This window comes from Clytia hemisphaerica, unplaced genomic scaffold (genome assembly GCF_902728285.1).
Source record: "Clytia hemisphaerica strain Z4C2 unplaced genomic scaffold, Clytia hemisphaerica genome assembly, whole genome shotgun sequence".
Taxonomy (NCBI): domain Eukaryota; kingdom Metazoa; phylum Cnidaria; class Hydrozoa; order Leptothecata; family Clytiidae; genus Clytia; species Clytia hemisphaerica.
The window spans coordinates 1,802,441-1,821,450 of NW_027103414.1; the positions used below are offsets into that span (position 1 = coordinate 1,802,441).

At 35.0% G+C, this 19,010-nt stretch overlaps 1 protein-coding gene across 2 annotated transcripts in view; it reads right to left on the bottom strand.

The window, feature by feature from the left end:
* LOC136797566 (uncharacterized) overlaps positions 1-19,010 on the bottom strand; it is a 36,791-nt gene that overhangs the window by 9,326 nt on the left and 8,455 nt on the right. The window contains exon 2 of one of the 2 annotated variants that reach the window (XM_067054152.1): positions 9,487-9,642. The exons of the other annotated variant lie outside the window; for it this stretch is intronic. Coding sequence (XP_066910253.1) covers positions 9,487-9,642 — 156 coding nt within the window. The remainder of the gene's footprint in view (positions 1-9,486; positions 9,643-19,010) is intronic. 2 annotated transcript variants of the gene reach the window in all.

Genomic DNA, 19,010 nt, shown 5'->3' on the forward strand with positions numbered 1-19,010 from the left:
GTGATTGCACGTCTAAAGATGGTTTGATGAAATAGCATGGTAGCAAATATATCAAAGTTTTATATATTGTTTTCAGGTATTGATTGTAAACGGAACCTTAGTAATGAAAGATTGGTATATGAACAGTTGTAAGCAAAAAGCAAGATACGCTCCTCGACGACAGCGAGATAAAATTCTATCTCATATTCAAAGTTTAAGCAAAATTGTTGAAGCAAAAACCAAGGCGCTATGAAGGGCTTAAGGCTTGCATCATGTCATAATTACAGGGCCTGAAATAACGGACATCGGACATCAAACATTGTCCTATGTCTCAATCATAGTCCGTATTAAAAACCCTGGTTTGGAAGCCTATTGTTGTAACTTTTTGTTAACTTTTTCCTTTGTTAATAACGATTATAAAAATCGATTTGCTCAGTTTTTGATCACGTTACCAAATGCTCCTCTTGGGATTGGCTCAAAAGTTAATCACATCATGATCAAAAAGTGAGCAAAACAGGATAACTTCTCAACGCAAGTTCAAGTTCGCAACATTAGAAAGAAACAAAAGGCTTCCAGACCAGGGTTTTTTATACGGACTATGACCCAATCGATGAAATGTCCGACCAAAATAGATTCTGATCGAACATTATTTCCGACCCATATTTTCAGTCCCTTAAAATATTAAAACAAATTAAAAGAACCCCCAACGGGGTTTCATTTCATTAAATTTATTGGTTAGAGCAGGGGGTCAAGCAGGTACTCCAGAACACTATAAGTACTAACTGACTTTTCATAATTTTGAAAGAGAGCACCACCACTTTCACTTAGCACACAATAGTACTAACTGATTTTGAGGTCAAATTTCAATAAACCACCCCCATAATAACCCAAAATCGCATTTTTGAACAATGCATTTTTCACAATTTGCCTATAGTGTGGCAGAAATAAAAGTTGACCTTGAAAAAAATTCCGCGTAAACTTTCTTGGTATCGTTGGAGGCGAAATTTTACGAGGTTTAACATACTCAGAGCCTCACATTGAGGCCCTTGGGGAAAAAAATTGGTGAAATAAAAGACTAAGGACCCATTTTCGATATAGAATGCCTTGAAAAGTGCTATCCTTGCAATGGTAGGTGCCTTTTAAAACACTCAATGTATACCCCTGTCTCAAAAATTGGGGGGGGGGGATTTACCAAACATTTCTGGAAACCACAAGCAATTAAACAGTGTCATCCATGATATGAAATGGGTCAAGTGCAAGGCGAAAGCACATGGGGATAGCGCTGACTTTCAAAGACTCCGAATAGCTTTGATAGGTTTTTAGTGTAGCTGATGACCAGTACACTGCTCAAAAACGTATACATTTTGGGGCAAAGAAGTATACTTCAGACTTGATTTTACCAAAAGTTTTCCCCAAGGGCCTCATCATGAGGCTCTGAGTATGATAATCTACATAAAATCCGCTTCCAACGGTACCAAGAAAGTTTACGCGGAATTTTTTTCTACGTTCACCCCTGTTTTATTGTATTTCGGCCAGACTACTAAGGGGAAAACATATTAGTAAATTAATTCGAAGTTTTTTTACTTACAAATCTGAAAATTATTTTTTTGAAATTTTTTTTGAATTTTGAAAAAACAAGTGATACTTTTATGGACCTACCTGGTCATGCATTTAACACATATCTAATTGATATCTACATAAGCGTGACCATTAAACAATCATTCAGAACACAAATAGTGACGATCTATTAAAATTAGTCGTTTGTTTCTTATAAAAAAACACGTTTAGAAACCAAAATTTCATGCTCTTGAAATATTCTTTCATATTCAAGACTTCGAGAGCAAAAAAATATATCTCATCAAAAAATTCAGTAATTTTAAGAACATTGATGTATTCTTATTAATAATGATTCTTATAGATAAATATGCGTTTTTTGAGCTGAAAAATTTTTTTTTACAAAAATCTGCTTGAGCCATCTTTTACCTACTTTCATGCAAAAAGTCAGAGAATAACAAGTCCAAAAAAAACATTTTTTAGCCGTTTTTTGGCCCAAATTTGCCCAAAATTTTTTTTTTTTGAAAATCAGGCTCGTCACATTCGAGGGTTTATAGTTATGCATCTTTGTTCAAAAAATCGTAAAGAATGAAGAGCCAATCTCGAGAAAAGCTAATACCTAAGTAATTGATAATGTGCTTATAAAAAAATATTGAATTTGGCCAGTTTTTCTATAAAAACACGCCAAGCAACCAAAATTTCATGTCGAAACACACATATTCTTTAAAAGTAAGCCCTCCTGAGCAGAAAAAACATCTATCTCATAAAAAAAATTGAGTAATTTGACTAAAAACATTGATGTATGCTTATTAATGGTGATTCTTATAGATAAACATGCCTTTTTTGAGCCAACAAAATTTTTTTGCAAAAATCTGCTTAAGCCATATTTTACCTACGATGGTACCCTACTTTCATGCAAAAAATCAGAAAAAATTAACTACCCAATTTTTCACAAAGTCCAAAAAACCCGTTTTTTAGCCGTTTTTTGGCCCAAATTTGCCCCCCAATTTTTTTTTTTGAAAATCGAGTTCCGTCACATTCGAGGCTTTATAGTTATGCATCTTTGTGCAAAAAATCATAAAAAACTAACGAGCCAATCACGAGGAAAGCTAATAACTAACGAACGAACGGACGAACGGACAAAGGTTTATTTATAGGACCTCCACCGGGGTAGGTCTTTTTGCCTGAAAAGCTTGATTTTTGGCATTTAGTACACAAAATTTGCTGTTATTCGCCAAGCAGACCACCTGTTTTTGTAATAACTGTATTTTGCCAATAGTGCTAAGTGCTATGAGTGTCATGCACTAATCCACTAGCTGCTTGACCCCCCTGGATAGAGGTTAATATAATCATTAGGTTTCTAAATATTTTAAAGAAAATTGAAGAAGGTTACCCGAAAATTGGGGTAACTTCCGGACGGTATTTTATACATGATACCGACGCATCGCCTATATTAAAACATACCAGAGGGGATGGATGCGTGCAGTCTAATGATCTACCTGACAACGGTAGTCAGTAGTGTAAATATGATAGTTCTACTCCAGCATGCTCAAAGTGAGTGACTCAAGGTGTGAAAAACGACTCAATGTGTGAAAAATGACTCAATGTGTGAAAAACGACTCAATGTGTGAAAAACGACTCAATGTGTGAAAAACGACTCAATGTGTGAAAAACGACTCAATGTTTGAAAAACGACTCAATGCGTGAAAAACGACTCAATGTGTGAAAAACGACTCTATGTGTGAAAAACGACTCAATGTGTGAAAAACGACTCAATGCGTGAAAAACGACTCAATGTGTGAGAAAATAATGCTGAAAATGTGTGAAATCAAATATTCCAAACAAGACAAGTGTGAAAAACGACTCAATGTGTGAAAAATAATGCTGAAATTTTGCTCCCACAAACCTAATTTAAGCTATGGGTAAATATTCTGTCTTTTTCATTAACGAGAAAAATGAGCTTCGTTCGAGTTTGCTCTAAGATCTGGAATACTTGGTTCACTACTAGAGGATTTCTTTACTCCCTTGGATTTATATTTTTTACGCTATCTCTCTGTTAAACAATGGCAACACCAAATCAAAAAAGAAGTTTATCCTGTTCAGATGCTCCAAAGAAGAAACGGTGTTTCAAGAGCAGAATTTCAAGGTGGAAGAATGACCGAACCTTAAATTTCAATGTCGAAAACTACTTTGATCAAGAAGAGGAATTCTTTATCATAACTCAAAAACTTAGTGGGCAACATACCAACTCGATCATTTTCTCTCCTGACAAAGCTGATCTTCTCATCGCTAATGTCACTGGTTATCTTTTGGAATGGAAACGAAAGAAGTTCAAAAATGAAATGCAAAACGTGTTTTTTAAGATCATGCGAGAAAAAGTCTTGCAAGTGCGGCGAGAAATGTGTGAAGGATGTTTGGAGGACTACCCAAGTCAACTTCATCACTACTGTCTCACAACAGAGACTAAGCAATTTGTAGAAGATGCATTTTCGAATCTCCTTAAAGTGGTCGATGAAGAGGAAGCCAACGAAATTTGCAACAAGACGCTACAGATGAATGGTGAAATCAAATATTCCAAACAAGAACTCTTAGTTGATGAACAATGGGTCAGAAATTTGAAACAATTAATTTTAAAATATTTAAATTGTTAAATTATTTTATTACTCATAATATACCGTTACATAAAATTAGAAAATAAATAAATAAAGCTATAAATGAAATAATCAAATTGTTGTCTTTACATCTGTATTGATCTCTTATAGAAAAATGAATGTCATCAATATAATAAATCAGCGTGTTAATATAATCCACGTGTTCGATTTTCTTTTGTTGGGTACAGTTCTTTACACCTTTTGCTTTCTTTGATTGAATTGAGACCAGTCTCTTTTTATCTTTGTAGTGAGCGTGATGGTACATTGAGTACATCTTCGCTTTTAACTTGATAATACTCTCATTCAGCAAAGCCTTAAAAATAACTCACTTTCGTCTTACTTACATTAAGGCAGCTGAGCTTGACGAAAACCTCAAATAACTTCAATAAAATACCTTGAAGACTTTCAAAAAGCGAACGTTCCCAAATTCATTCTTTACAATTAAAAATAAGACGTCATTGTTTTCTTTAATCTGACTTACTGATTCCTTGGTCATTTTTTTATTACAATACTCCGTTTCATTTATATTTATACATTTCTTCTAGCTTTTGTTAGTGCTAACATCCTTGTCCTGTTACTTTTATTCTTAAACAACGTAGCTGAAACTTAAAGCATCATATATATTATCATGATGTTTCAGTAACCCTACCTTACGCTAAATGCTTGACCTCGGGTGAAATGATTGACCCAAAGAATAAAAGAAATAAAATACAAGTATAATCTAATCAGAGAGCAATATATTCAGAGCTTTAATGAAAATACAAGTGTCCATTACAGAGATCGATTCGTTTCATTCTTTCATTTCATCATTTGAAAATTGAATTATTTGTCGATGAATCAAAAACCGACGTTTTTCAATGGCAAAATCCAATGCTTCCTCAAAGTCCATATCTTCTTCGTCTCTAACTCTTTGCAAAGTTTGCATGATGGCTTTATGAGTTATATTCTTTTTCATTGCCCGGAGAAAAAGGATCTTGTATTTATAAATTTCATTAATTGATAAACCAGTCTCTTCGCATTCGTTGAACATGGTCTCCCAGATATTTATCGTCTCTTCATCACCTTGAGATTGTTCACTGTCATCAGAATCTTCATCATTGGACATTGACTCACTGTCTGGATAATCCTCATCTTCTTCCTCTTCAGATTCTTCAGGGTGGGCTTTTGCAACATGGCGATTGTAGTTGCTTTTTGTGGAAAAGGTCTTTTCGCAATCGTCACATTCGTACATCGTCGCCCTTGGTTTTAAACATTATGAAGAAATGGAATCTTTTCTTGCCAATTTATAGGTCAAATGCAAGAGGAATCCGATAAAGGGTTTCTCTTTAGGATCTTGGATTCTTCTTCTTCAATTGAATACGCTCATGTCTTTTTTTTCTTTTCTTTACAATCGATTTTGGGACTAAGCTAGCTTGATCGTATTCTACTTTCCTAGTCTATTTTATTAATTATTTTGGGATTATTACCTAGTTTTTGTTTGGGATTACCTTATCCCTATTAAAGATTACCTAATCCCTCTTTGGGATTACCTAATCTAAGGCAATCCTTTTTGAGATCACCTAATCCATGTTTAAGATTACCTAATCTTTAATTGGGATTATACTGAATCCATGTTAATATGTTTTGGAGATCACCTAATCCCTGTTTAAGATTACCTAATCCTTCACTTAATCTCTCTTTGGGATTACCTAATCTCTGTTTGGGTTTACCTAATTCAAGCTAATCCTTATCTCAGATCACCTAACCCCTATTATAAGATTTCCTAACCCCTCTTTGTAATTACCTGATTCAAGTAAATCTTTTAGAGATCACCCAATCCCTTTATTACTAGATTACCTAATCCCTCTTTGGGACCAACTAATCCTCATTTGAGATTATATAATCCCTTGGATTTTTTCTTCCAATTCACATCAATAACTGAAATCGCTGGGCGGGGAACGCCTCCGGCGTTCCCTGTACCACCACTTACCAAAGGTTTTCCTTTTTGTTAAAAAGGAACGCCGGAGGCGTTCCCCGCCCAGCGATTTCAGTTATTGATGTGAATTGGAAGAAAAATCCAAGGGATTATATAATCTCAAATGAGGATTAGTTGGTCCCAAAGAGGGATTAGGTAATCTAGTAATAAAGGGATTGGGTGATCTCTAAAAGATTTACTTGAATCAGGTAATTACAAAGAGGGGTTAGGAAATCTTATAATAGGGGTTAGGTGATCTGAGATAAGGATTAGCTTGAATTAGGTAAACCCAAACAGAGATTAGGTAATCCCAAAGAGAGATTAAGTGAAGGATTAGGTAATCTTAAACAGGGATTAGGTGATCTCCAAAACATATTAACATGGATTCAGTATAATCCCAATTAAAGATTAGGTAATCTTAAACATGGATTAGGTGATCTCAAAAAGGATTGCCTTAGATTAGGTAATCCCAAAGAGGGATTAGGTAATCTTTAATAGGGATAAGGTAATCCCAAACAAAAACTAGGTAATAATCCCAAAATAATTAATAAAATAGACTAGGAAAAGTAGAATACGATCAAGCTAGCTTAGTCCCAAAATCGATTGTAAAGAAAAGAAAAAAAAGACATGAGCGTATTCAATTGAAGAAGAAGAATCCAAGATCCTAAAGAGAAACCCTTTATCGGATTCCTCTTGCATTTGACCTATAAATTGGCAAGAAAAGATTCCATTTCTTCATAATGTTTAAAACCAAGGGCGACGATGTACGAATGTGACGATTGCGAAAAGACCTTTTCCACAAAAACCAACTACAATCGCCATGTTGCAAAAGCCCACCCTGAAGAATCTGAAGAGGAAGAAGATGAGGATTATCCAGACAGTGAGTCAATGTCCAATGATGAAGATTCTGATGACAGTGAACAATCTCAAGGTGATGAAGAGACGATAAATATCTGGGAGACCATGTTCAACGAATGCGAAGAGACTGGTTTATCAATTAATGAAATTTATAAATACAAGATCCTTTTTCTCCGGGCAATGAAAAAGAATATAACTCATAAAGCCATCATGCAAACTTTGCAAAGAGTTAGAGACGAAGAAGATATGGACTTTGAGGAAGCATTGGATTTTGCCATTGAAAAACGTCGGTTTTTGATTCATCGACAAATAATTCAATTTTCAAATGATGAAATGAAAGAATGAAACGAATCGATCTCTGTAATGGACACTTGTATTTTCATTAAAGCTCTGAATATATTGCTCTCTGATTAGATTATACTTGTATTTTATTTCTTTTATTCTTTGGGTCAATCATTTCACCCGAGGTCAAGCATTTAGCGTAAGGTAGGGTTACTGAAACATCATGATAATATATATGATGCTTTAAGTTTCAGCTACGTTGTTTAAGAATAAAAGTAACAGGACAAGGATGTTAGCACTAACAAAAGCTAGAAGAAATGTATAAATATAAATGAAACGGAGTATTGTAATAAAAAAATGACCAAGGAATCAGTAAGTCAGATTAAAGAAAACAATGACGTCTTATTTTTAATTGTAAAGAATGAATTTGGGAACGTTCGCTTTTTGAAAGTCTTCAAGGTATTTTATTGAAGTTATTTGAGGTTTTCATCAAGCTCAGCTGCCTTAATGTAAGTAAGACGAAAATGAGTTATTTTTAAGGCTTTGCTGAATGAGAGTATTATCAAGTTAAAAGCGAAGATGTACTCAATGTACCATCACGCTCACTACAAAGATAAAAAGAGACTGGTCTCAATTCAATCAAAGAAAGCAAAAGGTGTAAAGAACTGTACCCAACAAAAGAAAATCGAACACGTGGATTATATTAACACGCTGATTTATTATATTGATGACATTCATTTTTCTATAAGAGATCAATACAGATGTAAAGACAACAATTTGATTATTTCATTTATAGCTTTATTTATTTATTTTCTAATTTTATGTAACGGTATATTATGAGTAATAAAATAATTTAACAATTTAAATATTTTAAAATTAATTGTTTCAAATTTCTGACCCATTGTTCATCAACTAAGAGTTCTTGTTTGGAATATTTGATTTCACCATTCATCTGTAGCGTCTTGTTGCAAATTTCGTTGGCTTCCTCTTCATCGACCACTTTAAGGAGATTCGAAAATGCATCTTCTACAAATTGCTTAGTCTCCTGTTGTGAGACAGTAGTGATGAAGTTGACTTGGGTAGTCCTCCAAACATCCTTCACACATTTCTCGCCGCACTTGCAAGACTTTTTCTCGCATGATCTTAAAAAACACGTTTTGCATTTCATTTTTGAACTTCTTTCGTTTCCATTCCAAAAGATAACCAGTGACATTAGCGATGAGAAGATCAGCTTTGTCAGGAGAGAAAATGATCGAGTTGGTATGTTGCCCACTAAGTTTTTGAGTTATGATAAAGAATTCCTCTTCTTGATCAAAGTAGTTTTCGACATTGAAATTTAAGGTTCGGTCATTCTTCCACCTTGAAATTCTGCTCTTGAAACACCGTTTCTTCTTTGGAGCATCTGAACAGGATAAACTTCTTTTTTGATTTGGTGTTGCCATTGTTTAACAGAGAGATAGCGTAAAAAATATAAATCCAAGGGAGTAAAGAAATCCTCTAGTAGTGAACCAAGTATTCCAGATCTTAGAGCAAACTCGAACGAAGCTCATTTTTCTCGTTAATGAAAAAGACAGAATATTTACCCATAGCTTAAATTAGGTTTGTGGGAGCAAAATTTCAGCATTATTTTTCACACATTGAGTCGTTTTTCACACTTGTCTTGTTTGGAATATTTGATTTCACACATTTTCAGCATTATTTTCTCACACATTGAGTCGTTTTTCACGCATTGAGTCGTTTTTCACACATTGAGTCGTTTTTCACACATTGAGTCGTTTTTCACACATTGAGTCGTTTTTCACGCATTGAGTCGTTTTTCAAACATTGAGTCGTTTTTCACACATTGAGTCGTTTTTCACACATTGAGTCGTTTTTCACACATTGAGTCGTTTTTCACACATTGAGTCATTTTTCACACATTGAGTCGTTTTTCACACCTTGAGTCACTCAGTTTGAGCATGCTGGAGTAGAACTATCATATTTACACTACTGTAGTCAAATACTATTATACATGTACATGCTGAATAATGATGAAAATGTTCAAACGAAAAGGAACGATAACACCACAGCACAGGTCCGAAAAGTCTTTATCCAAATCTTTTAATTCAGGGAAGTCAAATCATTTGGGTCTGGGATGGAAATTTCTGGCTACATATTTTGGCCCACCTCAAAATTTGAAAGAAACTGAAACGAGCAAACGACGTATACCTGAACAAGTTAACTGATTTCCCTCTGCGTCATAAAACGTTGCAAAGCATCCACCACAATAGCTCGGCTTACAAACTGCATTTGTGTGTTGCTCACAAATTTTGTCTTTGCAAGGATTAGATGAGCACATTGCAACTGGCACACCCGGAAGACATCCTGAATGATATAGTGAAATAGAGTGCAATACAGCAAGATGAACGGTTTTTGAGGCCCAACTCATAGTTAACAGTGGGTATGAACCCCCTCTTTTTACCCATCCCCCGGTAAAATAGCGAAAAAAGTGGACAAAACCATGGTTTGAGCCTCACGTTGTTTAAACTAAGTTGTTTTTGTTTCTAAAGGGTGCCCTAAATGGATGACAGATCGGGTCAAACTTTTTTTTCCAGAAGGTATCCGTATAGTAGATATCGCGTTACCTACGGGACATTTTGGAAAACATAATACGGGACGGTTTTTGGGGAATCTTTATTTTCAGGCTATCATTTTAGCAACCTTATGCTACACTAGCCGTCCCGGCGTCGTCCGAGATGGCTCTTTATCATGATAATCAAGCTCGCTTCGCTCGCTGTCGTTATTGCAGGGGGGGGGGGTCATGCAGTTATTATATAAACACTATGACAATTACTACCGTGGTGGTATACAAACCAAAATTTGGGAAAACAGTTACTCCACCAGTGGACTAACTGCAACATTGGTGGTGCCTAAGCCCAAAATTGTCGATTTTGGTAGGATATGGTGTACTAAGTGAGCACATTTTTCAATTTTTCACTTAAAATTTTAGGTTTTTAAAAATTCCGGAAGTAAAAAAATTCAAAACATTTTTTTCAAAAGTCAAAAAAAATCACAAAATTTTTTCTTCAATCAAGGCATGAAAGATATTTTAACAAACTTGGAAAATAATTGAGATATTTAACTCTTATACGGTCGTTAATAAGACGAACCCAGTAAAATGGTATCAAAAATGAGGAATTCAGTGAAAAAATTGCCAAATTTGGCACTTTTGGGGGTGGTATACACCAATTTTGAGGGTAAAATCAGTTAGTACACTATGGAATAACTGCAAGGGTGGTGGTGTCTGTAGAATATGTCCAAAATTGCAGTTACTCCACATAGTGTCAAGGAGTAACTGCAAGACCCCCCCCCTGGTTATTGAGAAATTAAATGCATTTCTTACTTATGAGAAATATGAATTAAATGATTTCTTGTATTCTCCAAGGAAAATTATATATGTCTTGTATTTTCCAAGGAAAATATTACATGAGATAATATATTGAAAAAGAAAAAGAACAAGACGACTTGAAGTCGAAAATTTCGCCTAAAGTTTAAACTGCATGGGAAAAAACAAGAAGTAGAGATGAAAGCTAATCTGAAGTCTATTTTACATCGAGCCTTGATGAAACAATTTTATATGAACAACGAGGCTCAAAATCGCTAAAAAGATAAGATCAATTTACGAACAATGGTTGTTTAATTCTTAAGAACTAATAACTGAAGGGCATATCACCATCTATAAAGAGTTATTAATTTGATTCTTATAGAAAAAAAATCCTCATCAGGGAAAACTTTGTCGGGGAAAAGTGTCGAAATCTTGGCCAAGTGACGAATATTTTTCCCCGACGAAAATTTACCTCGGCCTTAATGCGTTTACCAACTACCAGCAAGTGACGAATATTTTTCCCCGACGAAGCTTTCCCCGATAATGTAAATATGTTCATATTGCGCGCCATCCCTTGATTACTTTGTAAGAACTAATTACCGAAGGGTGTATCACCGTCTATCAAGAGTTACTGATTTGATTCTTATAAAGTATATGCTTATAAGAAAAATAAATATGCTCATATTGCCTGCCATCTATTGTTTACTTTGTAAGAACTAATTACCGAAGGGTGTATCACCGTCTATCAAGAGTTACTGATTTGATTCTTATAAAGTATATGCTTATAAGAAAAATAAATATGCTCATATTGCCCGCCATCTATTGTTTACTTTGTAAGAATTAATTACCGAAGGCTATATTACCATCTATCAAGAGTTATTGATTTGATTCTTATAAAGTATATGCTTATAAGAAAAATAAATATGATCATATTGTGTGCCATCCCTTGTTTACTTTGTAAGAACTAATTACCGAAAGGTATATCACAGTCTATCAAGAGTTATTGATTTGATTCTTATAAAGTGTATGCTTATAAGAAAAATAAATATGCTCATATTGTGTGCCATCTCTTGTTTACTTTGTAAGAACTAATTACCGAAAGGTATATCACAGTCTATCAAGAGTTATTGATTTGATTCTTATAAAATATATGCTTATAAGAAAAATAAATATGCTCATATTGTGCGCCATTTCTTGTTTACTTTGTAAGAACTAATTACCGAAAGGTATATCACAGTCTATGAAGAGTTATTGATTTGATTCTTATAAAGTGTATGCTTATAAGAAAAATAAATATGATCATATTGTGTGCCATCCCTTGTTTACTTTGTAAGAACTAATTACCGAAAGGTATATCACAGTCTATCAAGAGTTATTGATTTGATTCTTATAAAGTGTATCCTTATAAGAAAAATGAATATGCTCATACATATTGTGTGCCATCCCTTGTTTACTTTGTAAGAACTAATTACCGAAGGGTATATCACCGTTTATCAAGAGTTATTGATTTGATTCTTATAAAGTATATGCTTATAAGAAAATAAAGAAAAAATCCAAACTGTGAAGCTAAAGACACAAAGATATATGACGTAATCCAAAGAAAACCTGCGAAAATCGTCCGTGGTTATACGAACATGTAAAATGTAAATTAAGCTTAGTAAGTTCGTCCACCGTATCAAGTACTTTCGTTTTCTAAATTTTCGTCCGAGGACACCGCCGCTGAATGCCTATCGTAATACTTTCGCTAAGGCGAAATTAACAAGCAACATGCTGAATGGACCTACCTGATGATGAAAGCTAGATAATAAGGCAGTAAGGAGGAAAATGAAAACAATCAGTCAGACGATATAGCATTTTGCAAAAATGCATAACACATTAAATCTTATCATTGTTGATGGGGGAAGAGGGAAGGGAGTAGGGAAAATAGAAAGTTCCGGTTGCAAAAATTAGTTTTATTGACAATTGAATCATGCTTAATGGTGGGATTTGTTATCAATGATGTTTTTGTGTGAAAAAACAAAGAATTAAGGAAAAAGCCAAATGAAAATCTGCAAAAACGGCGATTACCGGCATAATTTCCGGCATTTTCAGCCGGAAAAGAATTTTTTCGCAAAGAAAAACTCGGTCATGTTTTGAGTATTGCGAATACGCATCTTTCTGCAAAAAATCAGAAAAAACTAAGGACGAATATTAGAGAAAATGTCAAAAAACTGGTTTTTCCGGCATATTTCCGGCATTTTCAGCCGGAAAAAAATGTTTTTCGAAAATCAGGTCCCGTCACATTTTAGGTATTGTCATCTTGCATCAGTGTGCAAAATTTCATAAAAAAATATAAAGTACAGCTCGAGAAATTCAAGAAATACTGTCTTTCCGGCGAAAATAGGTTGATCCGGCGATTTTTGAATAGTTCCGGCTTCAAAAATCAATTTTTTTGAAAATTGAAACATGCTTGATGGTGGCCATTGCTATTAATAATGTTTTTGAATGAAAAAACAACCAATTATAAGAAAAAAATCCAATGAAAATCTAGAAAAACGGCGATTTCCGGCATATTTCCGGCATTTTCGACCGGAAAAATTCTTTTCTCAAAAATTGGACTCAGCCATGTTTTGGGCATTGTTAATACGCATCTTTGAGCAAAAAATCCAAAAAAACTAATGATAAAATCTCGAGAAAATGCCAAAAAAACAGTTTTTCCGGCATATTTCCGGTATTTTCGGCCGGAAAATTTTTTTTTTCGAAAATCGGGCTCCGTCACATTTTGGGCATTGCCATTTTGCATCTTTATGCCAAAAATCAGAAAAAACTAATGAGACAATCCTGAGAAAAGCTGGCAAAAAGCTGGCAACAGACGAACGAACGGACGGACATGGGTTAATTTAAAGGACCTCCACCGGGGTACCCGGAGGTAGGTCCAAAAAGAGAATGAGTAATCAAAGTGTAGTGTAGTGTAGCTTGAATAGATTACCGTGAGTATCACAGCTCAAATTAATATCGACCTTATGAAGTATGACTAATAGTCGTAAATACTTAGGTGAATAAACACTTTAGCAAGATTTCCCTATTGACGATAAAAGGTGATTTTCCAAAAAACCCATGTTAGGTACTTTTTGGCCCAAATTTGCCAAAAAAACTATTTTTTCGAAAATCCAGCTCCATCAGAAATTACATATTACCATTTTATATCACTATGCAAAAAATTTGAAAAAAATGCCAAGCCAATTTAGAGAAATGCTCATTTTCCCTAAAATATGGCAAAAAGGAATTTACCCAAATAAGAAAATCCGATTTTTACGGCCAAAAATATTTTCCAAGAAAAACAGCTTCAGCCATCTTTGTCCAAAAATTAGAAAAAACTAATGAATAAATTTCACACAAAGTCCGAAAAACCCCATTTTTAGGCACTTTTTGGCCCAAATTTGCCCAAATAAATTTCGGGCTCCGTCACTTTTTGGGAATCACCATTTAGCATCACTGTGCAAAAAATCAGAAAAAACTAATGAGCCAATTCCGAGAAAAGCTGGTAATTGACGAACGGACGAACGTGGTAGGTACAAAAAGAATACATGTTTTCACGGTTTTAATTCTAAGGCTGAAAATTGGCCAATTGAAAGATCAATGCTGAAAAGGTGCGAAAAAGAATTTCCGTGACCTTAAAAGTCTCTAGCGAAAAAGCTTCATGCGAGAATGGGGGAGTTCGGATTTAAGAGTTTTAGGACTCGTGACATCTTTTATGCGACGCAACCAAATCTGGTCCATTTCAAAGAATGAAGTATTTAAAGAGCTTTTCGCGAGGGGGAGTTTCTGCTAAGGCCTAGGATATTTTAGTAGGACTCAAAAACTGACGTTTGAGGCAAAACCCCGTGATCCCAAAAATTTGACGAAATTTCAAGGTCGATAAAACCCAAAACCACTTATAGCAAACAAAAGCTCTCAAAAATGATATACTGTGGAGGACTTTAAAGTGGATATAGTCAATTTTCCAACCTCGTGGCTTGGCAGCAGGTTTTAGGTACCCCCTAAGAATTCAGGTGACCCCTAAGATTTAGGTAACCCCTGATTGCCAAATATTTTAGGTGACCCCTAAGCCAATGACACGTCAAATTTTTTCAAAAATCCTTTTCAAACAATCAAACGAATACAACAGTTAGTTTAGCTAAATAGAATAAATGCCCTAAGAGATAGGAGATAAGCTAAGTACTGAAGGTTCATGCCAGATTTTTAGGAATAGCTCAGTGCACACACTGTTTTCTCAGAAACACACTTTTTTTAGACAGAAGACATTCCATAGTGAAGTTTATGATGAAAGAAAAATAAGTTCAGAAAAATAATCACGAAACATAGAATCTAGCCTCCAGGTCCATCTGAAAGAATTTAGGTGACCCCTAACATGGTTAGCCCCCCCCCCTAGCCACAGGTTAAAATCAGGTACCAATTGCTGCTCGACCTTTTAGCCCCCCCTCAGGCCAGGGGGGGGGGGGTGTTTCCAGCCATGAACCTATTTCGAGAAAATTAACGCGGGAGTTGCGTTTTGACGTCATTTCCAGTTGATTTACTCGAGTTACGTTTAGAAGTGCACTATATCCGCTTAAAAGTTCTCTATATCATTTGTTGAGAGCTATGTGGTATAGCTCTATAACATCAGGACTTTTTTTCTGTAGTTTTGAAACTTAACCTGTTTAAGTTTCAAAACTACAGAAAAAAAGTCCTGATGTTTGTCTCATCGGAGACTGTTCTACGTCAATGTCTCGTACGTAACAGACACAAAATTATTCTTTTATAAATAGCTTTATGAATATTATATTTTTTGCTTTTCTGTATGCGGTAGGCATATACTATTTGTCTAAAAATTTTAGCCAAAGTTATTAACAGAACCTGATTTTGAAAAAATCTGAGCTGAAAGTACATGCTGTCCTAGTAGGGGGGAATTTGTTCGTTTCTTTGAGGTCACTCGATTGTTTTGGTCAAAGCACTTGTTATACATTTTTGGAAAGCTAAGGGGTAGGGGAATCAAAATAACTCAGGTTTCAATTTTTTTTTTCGGAAACTTTGGTGTGATTTTCGGACAAATATGACGGTCTTAGGCAAAAATCATAGGGTCAAAAATTCATGAAAATTTTAGCTTGAGAAAACGGAGACCTGTTGTGTATTTTTTTGAAAGCTCTCAAAAAATTAAGATTAGAGATATATTGCGAGTATCGGTGATTTCAGACTTAACTCGAGATATTGAGCTTCAAAAAGAGCAAAAACCGGACAAAACAGCTGTTTTTGGCTGAAAAACACTGTTTTTAAGGGTTATTTTATAGTGAGAGCGGTTTTACAAAATGCCCTCTAATATCCCATAGTCGAACGTGCGCACCGCACTGGCTCCATTTCAGTTATTTTGTTATTCGAAAGCCCAATTTTAACATTTCAAATATTTAGTATTAGGTAGCAAATATTAAAACTGTGTCCGTTTTGGCTGAAATTTCTCCAGGCTGCCCCAAGTTTTAGCCCCGTTTTGGCGAAAAACTTGTCAAGAGGCCTAAAAATCAAAATTTTGAAAAATGAAAAAAATATCCCCAGATATTCACCCAAGGAACAAGTGTGCAAAATTTCAGCCAAATCGAACATATTTTGAAGTCTCCAGGCTGCCCCAAAGTTTTAAGTCTCGTTTTGGCGAAAAACTCGTCCCCAGGCCCCAAAAATCAAAGTTTTTTGAAAAATGAAAAAAATACCTCCAGATATTCACCCAAGGAACAAGTGTGCAAAATTTCAACCAAATCGAACAATTTTTGAAGTCCCCAGGCGGCCCCAAAGTTTTCGGACGGACATACATACAGACATACATAAGACATACGTAACCCGGGGGGGGGGGGGGTACTTAGGCAAAAATAGGTGCTGGGTATGTGCGGACGGTAAGGGTCGGGTTTTTCACCTTTCAAAGTCTCTCTATGGGTTACAAAAATTAGGAAATTTCAAAGTAGTCTCTCTAAGGGTGGTAGAAATCACGATTTTTAGAAAAAAAATTTGATTTTGAGAGAAAAAATTACAAAAAAGTCTCACTAAGGGTAGGAAATTTTTGAAAATCAGAGAAAATTTTTCGAAAAAGTCTCTCTAAGGGTCACTTCTTCACTAAAATTTGGTCTCTCTAAGGGTCGGTTTTCGGAGGTCCCGTCCGCACATACCCCTCATTCACCAACCCTAGTACCCCCCCCCCGGGATACGTAACAAAAAAAAATCAAAATTTTTTACCAATCAGTGCGAATCACTTCAAAACTTTTTATTCAAAGAATTTTCATTTCCAAAGATAAATTTGCCTGTTAGGCTCTGATTAGTTATCACTTAGTAAGCATTTCTGCTGAAACGAGGCTTTGTTCAAACCCTTGAACAACCATTTAAAACTTCTAATTCAAGCTCCAATTGATTTTGATGATACAAAGTTTCATGAATAGCTCTAGGATAGGTAATTTGTAACTTTTCTTTGAAATGCCATTAAAAAGACAGCACTAAAATTGTTACGTACGGGACATTTAAAGTATATATCTTAAAGATTTTGAGCAGCAATTAGGACTTGAATCTCTGGGAACGGTCTATGAATATATTTTACGTACAAAGGATTTTAAGTACAAAAGGATTTTTTACAAGGAGAAACAAAAATAAATTTTTAAATTGTGTGGATTCTATGAAAAATATTCGTAAAATGCTCAACTGGCAAAGGATGTTCAAAAAAATCTAAAAACACAAATAATTCTACCAAAACCTAGACTATGATATAGTCTAAGACGAGACAAGTTTCATCTAAGAGAAACAAACGTGAAGACGGGAGTTTTTTTCGGGGGTAGCTGTTGTCTTAGACTATATCAACTCGACAAAAACCGGAAATTTCGGATTTTGGTTAGCGGTGTGATCGGCCGGTCCGGTTCGCACAAATGTAAACAAACAGTCGAGCCTGACTGGTAAATCCCGCCCGCAATTCTTGCTGCTAATACGTATTGACCCGAATGGAATAATGATACCAAAACATAGGGACAGAAAGTTGATCTGTAGACTATGTGTGGAAATGTTTTGTGCAATTCTTTAGCATTTGAGTCTCTTAGCCTCCTATTAGTTAGTACTTTAGTTTGTAACTTCTTTGCAAAAGGTGTTTTATGTAAATTGTTTAGAATTTTTTTTTAACAAGCAGAACTCAGATTCACGTATCATATTTTTTCAAGAATAACAAGCAACATGCTGAATGGACCTACCTGATGATGAAACTTAGATAGCAATAAGGAGAAAAACAATCATTAAGAAAATATAGCGGTTAGCGAAAATGCATTAAATTTCATCATTGATATTGTTGATGGGGGGGGGGAGGGGTTTAGGGAAAAAAGAAATAGAAAGTTCCGGTTGCAAAATTGCGAAAGTCTTATTGACGATTGAATCATGCTTGATGGTTGCATTGTTATCAATAATTTTTTAAGTGAAAAACAAAGAAATATATGGAAAAAGCCCAATTCAAATCTGCAAAACGGCGATTTCCGGCATACTTCCGGATTTTCGGCCGGAAAAACATGATTCTCAAAAATCCGAATCGGCCACACTTAGGGCATTGCTGATACACATCTTTGTGCAAAAATCGGGAAAAACGGTTGATGAAATCTCGACAAAATGGCAACAAACCGGTTTTGACGGCATATTATCGGCATTTTTGGCCGAAATATTTTTTTTCCAAAATCAGGCTCCGTCACGTTTTAGGTATTGCCATTTTACATCAGTGTGCAAAATTTCATGATAAAATATAAAGTACAGCTCGAGAAATTCAAGAAAAACCGTTTTTCCGGCGATATTCGGCTGTTCCGGCGATTTTAAGAAAGTCCCGGCATCAAAAATCAGTTTTATTCACAATTGTACCATACTTGATGGTTGGCATTGTTATCAATAATGATTTTGCATGAAAAACAAAGAATTATCAGGATAAAGTCCAATGAAAATCTGCAAAAACGGCGATTTCCAGTATATTTCCGGCATTTTCGGCCAGAAAAGAATTTTTCTCAAAAATCGAACTCAGCCATGTTTTGGGCATTGCTATTACGCATCTTTGTGAAAAAAATCAGAAAAAACTAATGATGAAATCTCGAGAAAATGCCAAAAAACCAGTTTTTCCGGCATATTTCCGGCATTTTCGGCCGGAAAAAATGTTTTTCGAAAATCAGTCTCCGTCACATTTTAGGTATTGTCATTTTGCATCAGTGTGCAAAATTTCATAAAAAAATATAAAGTACAGCTTGAGAAATTCAAGAAATACTGTCTTTCCGGCGAAAATAGGTTGTTCCGGCGATTTTTAAATAGTTCCGGCTTCAAAAATCAATTTTATTGAAAATTAAAACATGTTTGATGGTGGGCA